The sequence below is a fragment of the Odocoileus virginianus genome, chromosome 22 (assembly GCF_023699985.2).
Source record: "Odocoileus virginianus isolate 20LAN1187 ecotype Illinois chromosome 22, Ovbor_1.2, whole genome shotgun sequence".
Lineage (NCBI taxonomy): Eukaryota > Metazoa > Chordata > Mammalia > Artiodactyla > Cervidae > Odocoileus > Odocoileus virginianus.
Window position 1 is genome coordinate 53,810,634 of NC_069695.1, and position 19,107 is coordinate 53,829,740.

Below are 19,107 nucleotides of genomic sequence, written 5' to 3' on the forward strand. Positions count from 1 at the left end.
CTAACTTTTTTCTCTGTAAGTGAGTTTCCTGGAAAAGAATAGGCTTTTCAGGGCTTTCTTGTATCTGTCCCTGGTGACAGAGGGTGAGGACTATTTGATTCTTGCCCGAGCTCCTTGGAGACAGCACTGTGTGTTCTGACCATATGTGAGCATCTCTGCTTGCCTGGAGCTGGCGGAGGAGGGCGCACGGGGCCTCTCTCGTTCTCCCCCAGGCCCATTCCTCCGCCGCGGCCCTCACCCCCGCGCCCCTCTGTTTCCTTGCCGATGGTAAACGCTGACCTGTGTGCTCCACCTTCGTGGTGACAAATTGGCTGGGGAGTGAAGAGTCAGGCTGTCAGGACCCTGTGACAGCTGGTGTCCTGAGGGCGAAGCCCCTCTCGTCTCTTAACAGTGATTCCCAGATGTGCTATAGACAACCAGGGTTGTCTGATAAAACAGTTCTACCAGGCAGTGTAATTAATTTTAATCCCCTTTAATTTTAGAACGCAAATGCTTGCCATGCCATATTTTGGGTAGGGGTAAGATGTCAGATTTCAAAAGGGACGTTTCCACCTCCAGAGCTGGACGTTTCCCTTATGTTAATAGAGGACTGCTTGGCGATGGAGGCTTTCCTCCTGGTGGGGTTGAGTCAGAATTCTGCAGGTCAGGCTTGCTCATGTCTTTGTGATTGACTTTGGTGGGCAGGTGCGGGCGTCACCCCTCCTAACCTCCTAGTTCTGTTCTGTCTCAGCAAGCCTTAGAAAACAGTGGGCTGTCTTCAATTCCAGTTGCAGCGCATCCGAGCGACCCCAGCCACACCAAGGCCGCGGCAGCTCAGGGCCAGACCCCAGACGCTACGAGCGTTTCAAGTGAGCCAGCTGACCCTACAGACACAGAGCAAGAGAAAGAGCAGGAAAGCCCAGAGAAGCTGGATAAAAAGGAGAAAAAGATTATAAAGAAGAAATCACCGTTTCTACCAGGTAATTTTAGCATGCCTTAAGGTTCCGACATTTGGGTGGTCAGTTGCTATTTAAGAGTCGTGCCCTCCTTTTTCCTTCTGAAGGGGATGTGTTGTTGAAGGCCCCGATCGTCTCTACCCAGTAGCATTTGTTTGTGGTGAGCCTTGTTGGACTTGCCCCTTTTCCGCGGGCGGCCGATGTCCCGTGATTGAGCCCTCCTTCCTGCCAGCCCTTCCCGCCAGTCTCTGCCCTGTCGTCCCCCAGAGCCCCCACCTGATGCTCCTGAAGCTCCCCTGCGCCCCCCACTTGGCCCTTTCCCAGTGGCGCCGTCTGTTCCCCGGCTCCTGGCCCTCGGAAGCCCGCCCCACCTGCGTTTCTGCCTCCCTTCCGGTCGTCTGGACACAGCACGTGTCATGGTGAAGCTGGGTGCCTGCTGTCCCCTCAGCACTCTCGCGTCTGCTGAGTGGCGTGCGTTCCCACAGACGTGGCTGCGTCACACGTGTCTCCTTCCTCACCCTCCTCTCTCGTTCTCTGGGGTATTCAGGCGGTTGTTGGAGGCCAGCTCATGTCGCTGCCTTGTAGGAGCAGGGGTCTTCCTTCCTCAGTGCCGAAGACAAGCAGGACCCCTGGTTCCCTGGGTCACTTGTGTGCAGCTGGAATGCGTTCTGTGCATTTCTGAACATCCCACGGGGCTTGGTATAGCTCACCATGCCGGAGCAGGCCTTACTGTGTCTTTCATGGTTAAGATAGATCCCTGCCTTTTGGGAGAAGTGGTCCTATAAAAATGTTTGCTTAATGCACTAACTATTCTTGGGAGGCATGGACTAACCCTGTGATCTCTGTTAACACTTCTTTCTCAGAATGTATTGTCTCATTGCTAACATGTGGTTGTGAAATCTTTGAGTTTCAGCCCACAAAACATCTTGGCCCTACTCTCCTTCTTCTCCCTCCTCTTTTGATCCAACCCTTCCTCCCCAAGTGAAAAACAGGATGATGGAACCCAAGCAGTTTATTGTCTGGGTTTTCCTGGGATCTGGAGAGGCAAGAAGGAAATAAGGGCCATTGCCTCACATTTTTGTCAGCTGTGTGGTGGCCTTGAAGGTCCCCTGTTAGCTGTGCGTTCTTGAATACCTCCTTTTTGTACACCTGATAAAGTGACGAAAGCCCACGGTCCCTGTGAAACAAGTTGCTGCACGTTGCCGTGAATGTCCGGAGATGCTCAGATGTGGCTGAGGGCAGGCCAGGCTGGCTTCCGGGAGGTGCTGAAGGGGGGAGACTTCATCCCACATTGTCCTCCGTCTTCAGAGTTAGAAACGGCTTTCTCTTCTGCACTGAGCATCAGATGAAGATTTCAAAATGGAACTGCAGTTAACCCTATTGTACATTATTTTAATGTGGGGTGTTGTACTTACCGAGTTTATAAAGATATGGAGATTCCAGAATGGAACTGCAGTTAACCCTATTGTACGTTATTTTAAGATGGATGTTGTACTTAGAGAGTTTGTAAAGATTATGCAAATTTTAATTTTTGAAATACTTGACTACATTAAATATTTAGAGTACTGAGCAAGTTTATGTAGTTCTAGTAAATTTTAGATTAAACGTGATTTTTAGTATAGGTTGGAGCAAGCTTATTTTGTTTTAATCATCTCTGATGTTGAGATGAAAAAATTACTCGGGGCATGTCTCAAGACACCCCTTTTGATTAAAAGAAATCCCTCCTCTTAGAGGAACCAGTATACTTTTAATGTAATGATCATTTCCGAAAACAAAAACACTTCTTCAAGGGTAGTTGATACCATCTGGTACCCTAAGAAGACCCTGAGCAAACTATTCTTGTCTCATAAGTCATAACATTTTCTTAACAGCTGATAATTAACCTTAATTACGTTTCCAAGTTGAACATATGCAGCCATCTAAAGCCATCACTCTGATTTACTCAGTTTTGCGAGAATGAATATTTTTAGTAGAATTTGCTTTGTTATTTTAAGAAGTATTTTATGTATGAGTTAAATATTTAACAAATACTTTTATATTTATCATAACACTTGTGCCATGTAAATCATTACTTCTTGTTGTTCAGTCATTAAGTTGTGTCTGACTCTTTGCACCCCCATGGACTGCAGCACGCCAGGCTTCCCTGTACTTCACTATCTCCTGGAGTTTGTTCAAATTCATGTCCATTGAGTCGATGATGCCATCCAACCATCTTCATTATGAAGTTCTAATAAAGTCAGTTAACCTTTCAACTTTCTCATCTGTAAAAGGGCCAGTGATAGGATAAATAAAAGAGAATCCAACAGTGCCTGACACATAGTAAGTGTGTAACAGATATATGTATTTTTAAGGTTTTCTGAGACTAGGTGGAACTGCTCATCGCACACACTGGTGGGTGGTGGGGCACGCACCTTTCTGCTCCTGCCGGGCTCTGTGCGCCCCGTCTGGCCTCCAGGCCGCTGCCTCACGATGGTCTTATGTCTCCCAGCAAGCACAGGCATGTTATCATGTATTATATATTGTTGTCCTTAGTGAGATGTGTGCCATGCTCTCTGTGTGATTTTTACTCCCTCGCCGTGGTGTCTTACATGTGCACGATGCCTGAACAGTATTCTCTGTAGCATGTGTTCTTCTCTAGTTTGCTTGGCTTTTGAGTTAAAAGGGAGAAGTATTTTTTGTTTTCATATAGCAGAAGGGAGAGATAGGTTTTATTTTTATATAGCCAAATTTGTCAGTGATTTATGACTTTTGGACTTGGTTAACAGTTAGACTTCAACACTGACATTATGGAAAAAGTGCCTTTTACCTACCACTTTTACACTTAGATTTTTTTAACATTATAAAATGATCACCACCATATATCCATTTACCATCTGTATACTTTTGTATTTTAAACCAAATCTTTGACTTAGTTTAATTTTTTGTTGCCGATGGGCACTCAGCTCCCCAGACACCATTTGTTGAGTAAGTCGTGTTTTCCCTGCTGAAATGCAGTGTCACCTTCATCATATATTGCACTCTCAAACCTGTGTGGGTCTTTTCTGGTCTTTATTCCAGTAATCTGTCTTTTTATTCATGTGTCATAATAGCAAATGGTTTTAGCTTTATTGTGTGTTTTATAACTAGGACATCTGGTCCTTTCTTACTTCACTTGTTTTAAAGTTTTTTGTTTTTTTTTTTTTAAACTATTTTCCCATATATATTTTTTTCATATGTACTTTAAAAACATCTACTAAACTTCCAGAACTAGTTCTGAAACACTCCTACTGGTATTTGTATGTACTGTGCTAAGTCGCATTAGTTGTGTCTGGCTCTTTGAGACCCCGTGGTCCGTAGCCCACCAGGCCCCTCTGTCCATCATGTTCTCCAAGCAAGAACCCTGGAGCAGGTCGCCGTGCCCTCCTCCGGGGGGTCTTCCCAACCCAGGGGTGGAACCCACTTCTCTTGCATCTCCTCATTGGCTGGCAGGTTCTTTACCTCTAGCACCACCTGGTAAGCCCTGGTATTTGTATTCGAGTGACTTAATCAGAGAGAACGGATGCCTTTGTAACTTTGTCTTTATACCGAAGAATAGGGTTAGTATGGGATTATATGAAATCATGTATGTGAAACTTTTGAAAATTGTAAAGCACTATATAACTTAAAGAATCATTCAGTAAAAAAAAAAATTAAAAAAGAACAGGGTATGAATTTCCACTTACTTAGATCTTCTTTTCTTTTCTTCCTTATTTTAGTAGTAGTTTAAAATTTTCTTCTGGATTTTGACTGTAGATAGGAAGGATATTGATTTCCATAGATTAAAATGTGGGCCTTTTTCTGAGTTTTAGTTTTTTAGGTATATAGCCATATCATTTGTAAACAATAATTTTACCTTTTCCTGTATACTGTGTGTTTTTGTACCTTAACTAGTTACATTGGCTAACATCTGTCAAACGTGAGAAATTAATGGCAGTGTGATAGGTGAACTTTTTCCTGACCTAATTTAGTAGGACTGCTTTTCGTATTTTCCTAATAAGTCAAACATTTTATTGATAGATTTTCTTCACCTCCTCCTGTTTTTAGGCAGTTTTTTTAAAACTTAAAACTAGATGTTGAATTTTAGTAAATGCCTTTTCATCTTGAGGATGACTATATATATTTTTTTCTTTTAAAATTTATTGATGTGTTTGAAGAGAAAAGCTATTGCCCAACTCCAGGAAGGATTGCCTTGTGGGAATGAAGAACTGGTTTTCTGGATCTTACATTTTGTCACAGGGTCAGAAGTCTGGATTCCGTTTTCTCTTTCTAACACTGCCTGGGCCAAGCAAAATACTTGCAGGGTGCATTTGGAGAGCGTCAGGCTCAAAGCTCCAGCTGCCAGTTTGTCTCTCTGTTCTCCTTTATTCCCAGAAATAATTAGAACCTGGTGACAGCCGTAATTAAAGATATATTTTCATTTTTGCTTGAAAAAAAATCTGATTGAGGGAGGTGATTTCCAGGCTTTAGCTAACAGAGACTTCCTTTTTGTTCCTTGCTTTTCTGATTTGTCATGGTAAGACATTTAGGTAATTATTGCACTTTTCTAAATTAGTTTTTGTCTATTAGTTTAAGTAGTCTTAAGTTTTAGATGTTCTCAATATGAGAAATATCACCATAAAATAAATATCTTTCTCTCATTTAAAAAACGTATTTCGCTTGTTTCCTGCTCTTCTCCCCGCCACCTGCCATGGTTTGTGTATGTTCTTCTTTGTTCTTGTTTTCAGAAAAAATATTATTTTGAATTCTTTTACTTAACCTCCTTTCCTGTATTAATTATTCCTGCATAGAGGATTATTTTCAGGAATATACATGTTCTCTCCTTGCAAATTCACTTGCGCATAAAGAAAATTCCTTGTATATACTGATATCAAAGAGAAGGAAACAACTTTTTCTCTTCCCCTAATAAAATAATGTCTGTACAGACACAGTTCAATAAACAGTGAAAATTTTCTGATGAATTTCCTCAACATGGCCGAAACCTTTTTGATTTCAAGTGGATTCTTATTGTAGGCATCTGTTTAATTTCTGATGAATAAATCTAATTGAAATTTTAAAAGATGATTCTGTCAAATTAGAGATTTGCCAGTTTAGATATTACTTTACTTATTATGTTTCCACAAATTCTACTTGTGATTTTTCTTCTGGTGGAAATAGTTTTAAGCCTGGTTCAAGGTTGAATAAAAGTGTTGAGAGTTTTTTTGTATTTGAAGAATTTTCTATATTTGTTCATGAATCATGAACTCATTCAAATGAGTTTTAACTTTGTTTTAACTGTCTAGTTCCTTTCTATAACATGAGAACATTTCCTAATCATTTTATTTGCATTTTTATTAGTATTTTTATTTTTTTAATTTGTATTTTTTTTTTAGTGATAACAGATTGGCTCAGACAAGACTTACTATAACTTCGCTCCTTCTCTTCTTGTTCCTTGAGTTAATTTTGTAGCCTTTGGATGAGATCTGCTGTTCTTTGCCTTTCCAGCAGATGAGTCTGTACTGCCCATTCTTGATTTATGCTATAGCACCTGTCTCGTTAGAGTTCTTCCCTCTCTCAGCCAATGATTTGTGTCTTCCTGAGCCTCTTAGGATTGTCTGCAGGATTCAGTCATAGTCGTCGTTCATTTCAGTTGTTACAGAGATTTCTGTCTTCCCCGTAGTTGATCGCACATACCCTCTGCCGTGGCAGAAAGCACACAGAGGTGTGGCGAGTGGTCTGAGTGTCCCCCCGGCCCCCAACAGGGTGTCAGTCAAATTTCAGTTATTGTGGAGATTTCTGCCTTCCCCACAGTTGATTGCACATGCCCTCTGCTGCGGCAGAAAGCACACAGAGGTGTGGCGAGTGGTCTGAGTGTCCCCCCGGCCCCCAGCAGGATGTCTGCGCTTGGCTTAGCTCGGTTCTGAGCCAAGCTGGGCCCGTCTGTTGCCCTCCCCAGGGTCCATCCGCGAGGAGAACGGCGTGCGCTGGCACGTGTGCCCCTACTGCACCAAGGAGTTCCGCAAGCCCAGTGACCTGGTGCGCCATATCCGCATCCACACCCATGAGAAGCCCTTCAAGTGCCCCCAGTGCTTCCGGGCCTTCGCCGTGAAGAGCACGCTGACTGCCCACATCAAGACGCACACGGGCATCAAGGCCTTCAAGTGCCAGTACTGCATGAAGAGCTTCTCCACCTCGGGGAGCCTCAAGGTGCACATTCGCCTGCACACAGGTGCGCGGGGACAGTGGGGCACGGCGGCTTGTGCCCGTGAGGGTCACGGGGCCGTGTGACCTTCTGTAGGCTGAGCCACCTCCACATGAGCGGGTCCTCGTGGAGCCCATGGCCCAAAGAGGGAGCCTTTCCCGCCCTCTTAGGAGTGAGGAGGGAGCCGCCGTAGCAGCGGGTTCAGACGCAGACCAGGATCGCGTGCCTCTGACGCCAGCATCTGCTGCTGGATTGCTCGGCTGGGCCGGCTAAGCGCTGTTGGGGCCCGAGCATGTGGAGTGCCGGCCACAGGCCTGGGGCTGTGACTGCAGTCACAGGTGGTGAGCCACGTGAGAGGAGACCCTAGGCGTCTTAGTGTCTGAAGGACTCCTGGTGGTTTAAACACCCAGTTTACCGTTTTAGGCTTTCTCCTGAAAATAGTAAAGGCTCTTTTATACATAAAATGCTCTTATTACGTGCCTTCACATCTATGAAGTGCACTGTATGCAGACAAGGGAAATAATTGATAATATCCATGAGATAATACATACATATAACATGAAACGACAAATTAAGTATTCAAATCAATATTGCAATACTAGAATTTTATGCTGACCTTAACTGAGATGTATGTGTCTGGAATAATTCCCCTGTCATTTGTTTAGGAGTCAGACCTTTTGCTTGTCCTCACTGTGACAAGAAGTTCCGAACCTCAGGCCACAGGAAGACTCACGTTGCCTCTCACTTTAAACACACGGAGTTGAGAAAGATGAGGCACCAGCGTAAACCTGCCAAGGTCCGTGTGGGCAAGGCGAGTGTCCCAGTCCCCGACATTCCTTTGCAGGAGCCGATTCTCATAACAGACGTAGGTGAGTCCCCTCCTTGGGTACCTTGCAAGGTGGGCGAGTGTTGTGGTCTGCACAGTTAGATAGCTGTGCACGTGGAGCAGGGGGAGTTGCTTCAAAGTGTTGTTTTGCTCTGTGGGCCAGTATGTCCCACAGAGAAATTAAAATCCTGGTTCTGTCAGTCCCGTAACCTGCTGCTCAGGTCATGTTCCTGGTGAGAGGAAGTGGCGTGTGAGTGAGGGTGTTGGCATCCGAGTCTTCGCCGAGGAGGACTGTTCCTCTGGGAACCTGTCGGGGGGAGCACCTGGAGTGCTGTGTTGTCTGCATCACAGGTCATCCTTTGGGCAGCTTTCACCTTCTGATTAAAACAAAAGTCTGCCGGCTTTTAAATTCTTTTTAGGCTTGATGTTATAGTGAAGGGATATGATTTTGTTAACTAAAAAGAAAACACTGCTTATGAGAATTTTCGGGAAAATGTAGGTCTTAGAGCAAAGTTAAATTCATTAAATTCTGTGCAAGAATTTACGTTTTTATGCAGTTCCTGTATTTCATCATCTTAGGCAAGATAGTCTGTGAACAAAATTAGTATCAAACAAAATATGATTTGGTATAAATAAAGCTTAAATGATATAAAGAGAGATATTGTGGATTAATGTCAGTGGTAGTCCACTGATCAGATGATCAACAGTCATGAGCTTTTATGTATCTAGGTGCATAGCCGGAAAAGGTGATGGCACCCCACTCCAGTACTCTTGCCTGGAAAATCCCATGGACGGAGGAGCCTGGTGGGCTGCAGTCTAGGGGGTCGCTCAGAGTTGGACACAACTGAGTGGCTTCACTTTCACTTTTCACTTTCATGCATTGGAGAAGGAAATGGCCACCCACTCCGGTGTTCTTGCCTGGAGAATCCCAGGGATGGGGGAGCCTGGTGGGCTGCCGTCTGGGGGGTCGCACAGAGTCGGACACGACTGAAGCTACTTAGCAGCAGCAGCGGGTGCATGAAAATATATAAACCAGAAACAGAAGAAAGGCGAAATATTCAAATTCTGCACCATAGTGAGAGGTCTTCAATTAGATTAATTTAGACACAGCAAGACTGAAGAGAATTTAAAGCGCACATATAAAAAGGTGTGTACTAAAACAGTTTTAATACCTTTAAAACTATTCACTTCAAAGTACATGAGCTTTTAAATGTGCGTGAAGTAGAAGTTGATCACATTCTGGGGTATAAAGAAATTTCAGGTTTTCAAAAGTAGAAATTGTAAAGGAAACAATCTTTTATTATAGTTCAGTGAAAACATAATAGAAAATAGCTATCTAAATTTTCATTATATGGAGAAGAAAGACTCAAAACTGCAATTACAAACAAGAAATGGAACATTTTATAAGCAGGTTGAATGGGCCAAAGCTGCTATCAGGGAAATTAAGCCTTTTAAGAATTATTTCTTATTAAAGAAGAATGAAAATAAATACATAACTCAAAAAGGTAGAAAAATGGAAAACAAGTAACAAAAAGGAATTAATAAGTATAACAGTTTAAGACAAAACAAAATTGTAGTGAACATAATTTTACAACATTTAGAAAATAAACAGATAATTTGACATGTCTCTGGTAAACTGAAGACTGAGAAAATGTCTATAGTATTAGGAGTGAGACTCAATCTATAAGCACAGGTACAGATGAGATAAACACTTTGCAGATACTCTGCAACTTTTTGCTAATACATTTGAAAATATACTGAAATGTATTTTTTCTAGAGTAGTATACTTATCAGAATTGACTCTAGAAGAAATGGAAAGCCCCGAAAGACAAGTTTAAGAGCATCCTCCCCCAGACACCAGTCTGCAATGACTTTATGATTTCTGCCAAGCTTCCTAGGACTGTCATTCCTGGGGTGTTCAGTTGTTTAGTATACAGACACTGATCGAAGGGCCTGTGGTAGGTTAGAATGCTTTGATGCTGTTACACAGTTTCAGCAGCTCGAAAAAGCAAACAGCACAAAAGACCAGTTTCACGTAGTATGTATTTAATCTTCACTAACGTGATCTCCAGGACTGGCGAATGGCAAAACCTAACAAGCAGCTCAGAGATGCTGAAATCCTGGCCTCTGTGTGACTAGGAGGATGGGCTGCGCACACTCGGAGGGCCGGGAGGAAGAAATAGGCTCTAGGGCACAGGGTTGAGCTGTAGCCTGCACCGTCAGGGGCAGTCCAGAGAGCCGTGTGTCAGAGAGCCTGCGTACCCTCGCGTGGAAGTGCCCAGGGCCGCGGAGGGGGCAGAGGGCGTGGCAGGGGCCTGTTCTGGGACGGAGGAGGCACAGCCCAGCCAGTGCTGACTGTGTGTGTCTTCCCCTTGTCGTTCCAGGTAGATATTAAATAATTCAGAGGGTTCAGTGTATTCTTGTCCTGAATTGCATAAGTTATTGCTTGATGAAAACATACTTATCACACGGTCAGGCTAAGGGAATTCTTTATTCCTTGAAAGTATGTAAAACCTGAAATATATAAGGTTGTCATTTTTCTGTTTGCAGATATTCCTTTAATAAAATTCCTATGAAAACCCTGACTTTTTTAGAACACAGAAATGATGCTGGAATTATTTCTGTCTTGAGTTTGTTGTAGTACCTAGCATACAGTCTTCATACTGAACAAACAAGGGACTGAGAACTCGGACTATCTTACATGTTGATATAGTTGTAGAAATTTGATGCCAGTAGATGCTTACATAGAAAGTAAATGTAGAAATCTGTGAAAAACTGGCTCTAGAACAAAGAGAAGTAACTGTGATAACATAAATATTCCTTTATGTTGGAAAAAAAAATCTGTCTTACGTTAACTTTGTGTTTCCTGATAGGTGTTCTTTCAATAGCTAGTTCCTAACACAATGAAAATAGCATTTAGTTGCCACATTGGAATCTAGCTACTCAGGATTCCTATCTTCTGGGTAACAGGTGCCTTTTGACATTTAACTTTTTTTGGTATATTGACAGCGAATTATTCCTGATTTTCCTTTGGTTTGTAGGTCTTATCCAGCCCATTCCAAGGAACCAGTTATTTCAAAATTATTTTAATAACAGTTTTGTAAATGAAGCAGATAGACCATACAAGTGTTTTTACTGTCATCGTGCCTATAAAAAATCTTGCCATCTTAAACAACACATCAGGTAAGGTGACAGATTCAGAGATGGAAAGTGATTTAGTGACCTGGTGACTTGTAGAAATACTAAGAATGGTAGTGTTAACTCTTGTTATTTAAAATGTCACTTTTGACCCCCAAATGTTTATTGATCATTGGTATTCTATCCACTCCAGTACTCTTGCCTGGAGAATTGCAGGGACGGAGGAGCCTGGTGGGCTGCAGTCCACGGGGTCTCAAAGAGTTGGATGTGACTGAGGGACTAAGACACACACACACATTTTCATCCTTTAGTGTCTTGACCAAAATATTTTACCCACATATTGCCCTTGAATTTTTTTACACTATTATTTTTCTGTTTTTGCAGTTTCTAGGACTTGTCAGAGAAGTATCGGTTTGTTTCATTAGGGTTAATGTTCTTTCTCAGTTTTTCAGGTGTGTTCATCAGAGTTTAGATTAATTATTGTCACTAGCAACAGTGAAAAGGAAGTAGAAACCTGGTCATAAGAGACAGTGAGGGGTCATGAGGAGAGGATGGAGCGTGGACGAGGACATGGGGTCTGGTTTTGTGTCAGGCATGTATGAGCCCCAGGACTTTAGATGGGTCTCCTGGCGTAGAGTCTCAGGGGTCCTGTTGGAATCAGGAAGTTCAGGGCAGGGGGTGTCAAGTGCGACAGTTACGAGAGTGCATTCTAAAGTATAAGGCACCATGAAAGCATAAGGTACTCATTCATTACTGTTTTCATTCTTTTTAGGTCCCATACAGGCGAAAAGCCCTTTAAATGTTCTCAGTGTGGAAGAGGCTTTGTTTCTGCAGGCGTGCTCAAAGCGCACGTGCGAACGCACACAGGCCTGAAGTCTTTCAAGTGTCTGATCTGTAATGGCGCTTTCACGACCGGGGGGAGCCTCCGGCGGCATATGGGCATCCACAACGACCTCCGCCCCTACATGTGCCCCTACTGCCAGAAGACGTTTAAGACCTCTCTCAACTGCAAGAAACACATGAAAACCCACAGGTAGGTGCGGCTCTGCTGGGCACCTTCTAATCGTCTGCATAGTTCCACGACTTTGGTGGGAGTGTTTTTAGGAAATAGCTGTCTTTGTTCTCCTATATTATTACTTCTAGCTTGATCTAGTGAAGCTTCTATATCCGTGTTTAAGGATCTATTAAGAACCATAGAGTAAAGCATAACATTTTTATTTTTAATATAATATTGAAGTAGTCTGTGTTAGGCTAAATGCTTTGTAAACTCTCTTAAAACTGATCATCAGCAGTAGATAAAATGCTAGATAGACCATGTCTACTGTAATTAGGTAATGAGGATTGCAAAAAAGGAAATCTTGGTCGACTCTGTGACTTCTAGGCATATCATCAGTGTTGTCTGCATGGTAATTATTCTAAGTTGTCGATAAAGGGAACATATATTTTAGCCATCAGGTCATCTGTCATTGCCGCTGACTTAGAATTTTGCTTGAGTAGAGGGCTGTCTCGTCTCATCTGCATTTCTTGCAGAAATGCATTTCTCACCACATCAGATCTATATTTGACCTGGGTTTTGGGTTTGTTTGTTTTTTTTTTCCAGTTTTTTGATTCACTCACTGAATTCATTGCTCATTTTTCTCTTTGAAAGAAAAGTTGTTGGCCTTGATGAAAATATGCTGGGTATATTTTGTATATGGAAAAGTGATATTATTAACAGGAATAAGGCTCCTGCAGAAAATGAACTTGGCCACATGCCTCGCCGTCCAGATGCTGTAGCCTGTGGACCTGGTCACTGGGCCGAGCACAACCTGGCAGGTCCCAGGACTTAGCGCGTCTCCCACGCATGTGTGTATGGCGCTGAAAGCAGTCTGACGGCTCCGCCTCATTTCATGCAGGTCGTCTTCCCAACACTTGGGTTCATTGCACCATTTGGGTCGGGAGGGTTTTACTTTGAAACGTGGCCTCGTGAATTTTTTTAAGCTTTAAAAAATTTCTTATTGCCTTCAAGTCCATATAATCTGTGCAAGTGTGTTTAAGAATAAGTGGACATGATTTTTCTTTCAGAATTACTAATAGTATTTAACTTTCAACTGGATTGCCATCATGACTTCAAAATGAGATAAAGTAAATTTACTGAGTAAATTATATCTTGGGCACTAGTAGCCCATGCCCCTGGTTTTTGACTGCACCTGACACCATGGACTGTTGATTCCTTTTGAAGATATGAGCTCGCCCAGCAGCTCCAGCAGCATCAGCAGGCCTCCTCCATGGACGACAGCACCGTGGACCAGCAGGGCATGCACGTGTCTACCCCAATGCAGGTGGAGATTGAAAGCGAGGCGCTGCAGCCCAGCGCCGAGGCTGTGGCCGCCAACCCCGGGGCCATGCTGGAGTTGGGGCCGCCGCACGGTGTGAGCGCCGAGGAGGCGGGGCTGGGCCCGCAGATGGCGGGGCAGCCTTTGGAGGCAGAGGAAGGTGAGCTTTACCTCCTAAGAGTTTGCAGCCTGCATCCCCCAGTCCTCCTCGGTCCTCTCATCTCTGACTGTTGTGGTCACGACCTGTGCTGTGTGTGTACGAGTGAGCGTTTTCGAGGCATTTGGAGCTGTAGACATAGGACCTTCCAATACGTACTCTTTGTGGTGCACTGTCACCCCGAGGACACCGAGAGCCCCTTGGTCTTCATTGGTTTTCATCTGTGTGATTGCGTGTGCCATGTTCCAGCGACTCCCAGACTGCACAGGGAGAGGCTGCCAGCTGTCTGCCCCTGGAGCCTCGGCTCCTCGTCCAGCCCGCTGCCTCCTGCAGGAAGGTCTCACTCAGAACGACACCGAGCTTGGTGACAGAGCCCAGCCCAGGGTCTCCTACAGGCCTAACGGATGATTGGCCAGCCGGCTGACTGTTTTGTTACGGTTCCAAAACGTGTTTGGTCTATGATTAGAACTTTGTAGTTTTTACCCCCAAATATATAAATTTATATACACTATGTTTGCATTGTCTTCCTACTGTCTTTTCAAAATAAGGAAGCTAAGTTTTGGAAAAAAAGAAACCTATCCTTTTGGACAGACTGGTAGGCCTGCGGTAACTTCCAGGTCTGTGAGCCCCTCTTACTTCTGTCTTCAGACAGGTTCGTGGCCCCACAGCAGGCCCTGCAGGGGCACGTGGACCAGCTTCACGAGCAGGCACCCTCTCAGCAGTCCTTCGAATCGTCCGGCTTGTCTCAGGGTCAGTAGTGGATCTCACCTGGGGCTTAACAATGAGCGGTGCCTGGCTGGGCTTAACTTTACAGCAACCTCGAGAGCTTCCTTTAACACTCTTCTGGAATGTATGGTTTCAATCCACATGCTTTCTTGCATGGATTTTGTGTGTGTGTTTATGTGTGTGTGTTAATGCTCTTCTGGAATATATGATTTCAAACCACATGCTATCTTACATGGATATTGTGTGTGTGTACCTGTGTATGCACACATTATTTTGTAGTCTGTTCAGGTTTTCCAGAAAGTGATTTTAATAACCATGCTACATGTGGTTTCTAGCCAAGGAAAGGAAATTGAGTAGCATTTGGGACTTAGAGGTAAGTGCATCCTTGTAGCTGGTCTGTCTGCCGACCCTGCGAGGATGCAAGCCTGTACACAGGTCACTTCAGAGCCTGTTGATAAGACTGACGACCCTGGTTCTAGCTCAGGAAGCACACATGTTACTTCAATTAGCTTAATTTGTAAAACCAGTCTTTTTTTTCTTGTGTGTGTGTGTAGCTTTAGCATTTTTGGTGGAATTCATGTTTTCTGACTTGTTTCAGGTTTTACAGTGACTGATACGTACAGTCAGCAGACCCCGTTCCCCCCTGTCCAGCAGTTACAAGATTCTAGCACACTGGAGTCCCAGGCCCTCTCCACGAGCTTCCACCAGCAGAACCTCCTTCCCGTGCCTGGCACCGACACCATTAATGTAGTGAGTGTTACAGAAGTGTCCTCATGAACAGATTCTAGCTTATTCTTCACTGTAAATTTTTAGGTGCCTGGCACCGACACCATTAATGTAGTTAATCAAGAATAAGCTAATTCTAGCTTATTCTTCACTATAATTTTTTTAAATTCACTTAAAAGCGTATGCATGCTCGTTACAACTTTAACACTGTTGCATCACCTGTGAAAAGTTGAATGTTTGTCATATAGGACTTCTTTTCCCTTAAAACATTTTTGTATAACTTTAATATTTCATTCCCATCACATGGCTTTACATTTTCGGTTGAAAGTTAGGGAAGTCAGGATAGTGGAACGGACTTTGGTAACATCTGAAGGATGTCATGGTGCGTTAGCAATCAAACCTGAACATTTTAATCTGTGGGATCTTGAAAGAAACATGTTAGAATGCATGCTAACAGACTGAATATAAATATTGAGATGCATCATTTGAGATGTTATTTCTTAGTCAAGTCGGGCTTCCCTGAGAGCTCAATTGGTAAAGAATCCACCTGTAATGCAGGAAACCCTGGTTTGATTCTTAAGCCAGGAAGATCTAGTATTCTTGGGCTTCCCTTGTGGCTCAGCTGGTAAAGAATCCACCTGCAACGCAGGAGACTTGGACTTGATCCCTGGGTTGGGAAGATCCCCTGGAGAAGGGAAAGGCTGCCCACTCCAGTACTCTGGCCTGGAGAATTCCGTGGACTGCATAGTCCATGGGGTCGCAAAGAGTTGGACACGGCTGAGCGACTTTCACCATTCACCGAGTTGGAGGCATGTAGGTTTTTGTCCTGGTGTTGATTTTGCCGTTCTCGGAGATCTTTCGGTAGTGGTGGGGTGATGGGCCCGTCAGTTGTTTCCCTCTTTAAAAGCCTCTGTGGGAAGCTTTTGTCAAGTGGAAGACCTGGATCCTCCAGTGAAATTTTCAGGGCCTATTTTCCTAGCTGCTTCTCCTGGACTGGGAACGTGCTTCCCCCAACCCTGTGACTTTGTAGCAAGCGAGGAGACTGAATATTTTGAGAAAGTGGGGCTTTTTGTTCATTGTCAGTAAGAGCAGAGCAAGTGCAAAAGTGATCTCTTAATATACATGGAAAATATGGAAAGATCAGTTTCATTCTTAGAAAACTTTGTATTCACAAGTTAATGGAAGATAAATATTTCTTTAATAAAATTGGTATAAATGATTTTTGTTGTTTTATTTGGCCCAAATGATTGCAATGGCCTAACTAGGCTTTCCCCATTATTAAATCCACATTTATGATTATGCTTATCCTTGGTTGTCAGGTGTTCATGTTCATTCATAGATATTCAAGTAGTCCACTCTGTGCTTCCGTTACATTTTAGACAACTCGTTTGATTCAGGAGTCCCCTCAGGAGGAGATGGACCTGCAGCCTCCGCGCCCCCCGTTCCTGGAGGAGACGGAAGAGCAGAGCCGCCGCTCCTACAGGTACGCGGGCCCCTCGAGGCGCCCAGGCTCCTGCTGTCGCACTTGCAGCCCCCCCGCTGTGCCTCGTGCCCGCTGCAGCCTTCCTGCGGCGTCACAAAGCTCTGCCAGAGACGGGCTTGCAAAGCTTGTGCAGCCAGTGAGTGATGTGGCCAGAGTCAGGACGCAGCAGGCTCTCCCTGTAAAGCATCTGCTGCGGCTTCCTGGCCCCACTGCAGGCGGCTCCTGCCTCGTTTTCAGAAATGGCTTAAATTTCTAATGTGCCTTTTTGTCTGCTGATTTTATTCACACTCTGATTTAAACATTAACAAGTGTTTGTTAATGTTTAATTTGGGATTTTGCATTGACATCTTCAGGTGAGGCTAGTGAAGTGTTTCCTCGTGATACCTCTGTGACATCTCCCTAGGCTTTCCTGACTGTCAGCACTTTCCAAGAACTGCTGTGTGCCAAGCTGTCTGCTTTGTGTTCCTTCCTGTCACAGATGAAAGCCTGGAAACAGAGAAAATAGGGGAATAAAATAAAATAATTTTTCTAAAATTTTGTTTTTAATAATATATGAATGGGAATTTTGATATTTATAATTATTTCATCCTTAATGTTTCACAACACCCGAGAGGAGAAAAACACTGGATATTTATATATTATTCAGAACAGCTCTGTTTTGTAAAATATTTTACCAACCAGTGTATTAATTGACATTTCCAGGTGTCTAGATATTCAGGTGATTCTGACCCTAATGCAGCAGAAGGGTTTGCAGAGTTTTATGACTTCATAAAGAAAACAGCACATAATGAGTTTCCTGTTATGCTTAAAGGAATAGTTTCTAATTAATCAACTATTTTGCTGTAGGATTGCTATAGGTTTTACTGACTTTGAAATAAAATCATTGCGGGTATAAGCACTTTTGATCTAACACATTTTTATTGCTAGCATCTTACAGTTTTGTTTAAATGTTGGTACACACCTCCGCTCTCTGACAGCTCTGTCTGACTGTATAACTTCGTGCGCACGCCTCCTCTCTCTGACAGCTCTGTCTGACTGTGTATAACTATTAGTGTGCACACCTCCTCTCACTGATAGCTCTGTCTGACTGTGTATAACTGTTGGTGTGCACACTTCCTGTCTCTGACAGCTCTGCCTGACTGTATAACTGTTGGTGTGCACGCCTCCTCTCTCTGACAGCTCTGTCTGACTGTATAACTGTTGGTGTGCACACCTCCTGTCTCTGACAGCTCTGCCTGACTGTATAACTGTTGGTGTGCACACCTCCTCTCTCTGACAGCTCTGCCTGACTGTATAACTGTTGGTGTGCACACCTCCTGTCTCTGACAGCTCTGCCTGACTGTATAACTGTTGGTGCGCACACCTCCTCTCTCTGACAGCTCTGTCTGACTGTGTATAACTGTTGGTGTGCACACCTCCTGTCTCTGACAGCTCTGCCTGACTGTATAACTGTTGGTGTGCACGCCTCCTCTCTCTGACAGCTCTGCCTGACTGTATAACTGTTGGTGTGCACGCCTCCTCTCTCTGACAGCTCTGTCTGACTGTGTATAACTGTTGGTGTGCACACCTCCTGTCTCTGACAGCTCTGCCTGACTGTGTATAACTGTTGGTGTGCACACCTCCTGTCTCTGACAGCTCTGCCTGACTGTATAACTGTTGGTGTGCACGCCTCCTCTCTCTGACAGCTCTGCCTGACTGTATAACTGTTGGTGCGCACGCCTCCTCTCTCTGACAGCTCTGTCTGACTGTATAACTGTTGGTGCGCACGCCTCCTGTCTCTGACAGCTCTGCCTGACTGTGTATAACTGTTGGTGCACACGCCTCCTCTCTCTGACAGCTCTGCCTGACTGTGTATAACTGTTGGTGCGCACGCCTCCTCTCTCTGACAGCTCTGCCTGACTGTATAACTGTTGGTGTGCACACCTCCTCTCTCTGACAGCTCTGTCTGACTGTATAACTGTTGGTGCGCACGCCTCCTGTCTCTGACAGCTCTGCCTGACTGTATAACTGTTGGTGCGCACACCTCCTCTCTCTGACAGCTCTGCCTGACTGTGTATAACTGTTGGTGCGCACGCCTCCTCTCTCTGACAGCTCTGTCTGACTGTATAACTGTTGGTGCGCACGCCTCCTGTCTCTGACAGCTCTGTCTGACTCTGTATAACTGTTGGTGCGCACACCTCCTGTCTCTGACAGCTCTGCCTGACTGTATAACTGTTGGTGTGCACGCCTCCTGTCTCTGACAGCTCTGCCTGACTGTGTATAACTGTTGGTGCGCACGCCTCCTCTCTCTGACAGCTCTGCCTGACTGTATAACTGTTGGTGTGCACGCCTCCTGTCTCTGACAGCTCTGCCTGACTGTGTATAACTGTTGGTGTGCACACCTCCTCTCTCTGACAGCTCTGCCTGACTGTATAACTGTTGGTGTGCACACCTCCTGTCTCTGACAGCTCTGTCTGACTGTGTATAACTGTTGGTGCGCACACCTCCTCTCTCTGACAGCTCTGCCTGACTGTATAACTGTTGGTGTGCACACCTCCTCTCTGACAGCTCTGCCTGACTGTGTATAACTGTTGGTGCGCACGCCTCCTCTCTCTGACAGCTCTGC

The 19,107-nt window shown here is 44.4% G+C and overlaps 1 protein-coding gene across 8 annotated transcripts in view; it reads left to right on the plus strand.

Annotated features, from left to right (window-relative positions):
- Positions 1–19,107, plus strand: part of ZNF236 (zinc finger protein 236) — a 68,364-nt gene that overhangs the window by 22,024 nt on the left and 27,233 nt on the right. For 7 of the 8 annotated variants that reach the window (XM_070452990.1, XM_070452992.1, XM_070452994.1 and 4 more), the window contains 9 exons: positions 731–959; positions 6,886–7,158; positions 7,797–8,000; positions 10,999–11,140; positions 11,868–12,128; positions 13,317–13,570; positions 14,216–14,317; positions 14,892–15,043; positions 16,399–16,502. In XM_070452990.1, the coding sequence (XP_070309091.1) occupies positions 731–959; positions 6,886–7,158; positions 7,797–8,000; positions 10,999–11,140; positions 11,868–12,128; positions 13,317–13,570; positions 14,216–14,317; positions 14,892–15,043; positions 16,399–16,502 (1,721 nt within the window). The remainder of the gene's footprint in view (positions 1–730; positions 960–6,885; positions 7,159–7,796; positions 8,001–10,998; positions 11,141–11,867; positions 12,129–13,316; positions 13,571–14,215; positions 14,318–14,891; positions 15,044–16,398; positions 16,503–19,107) is intronic. The other variant, XM_070452991.1, reaches the window with a different exon arrangement.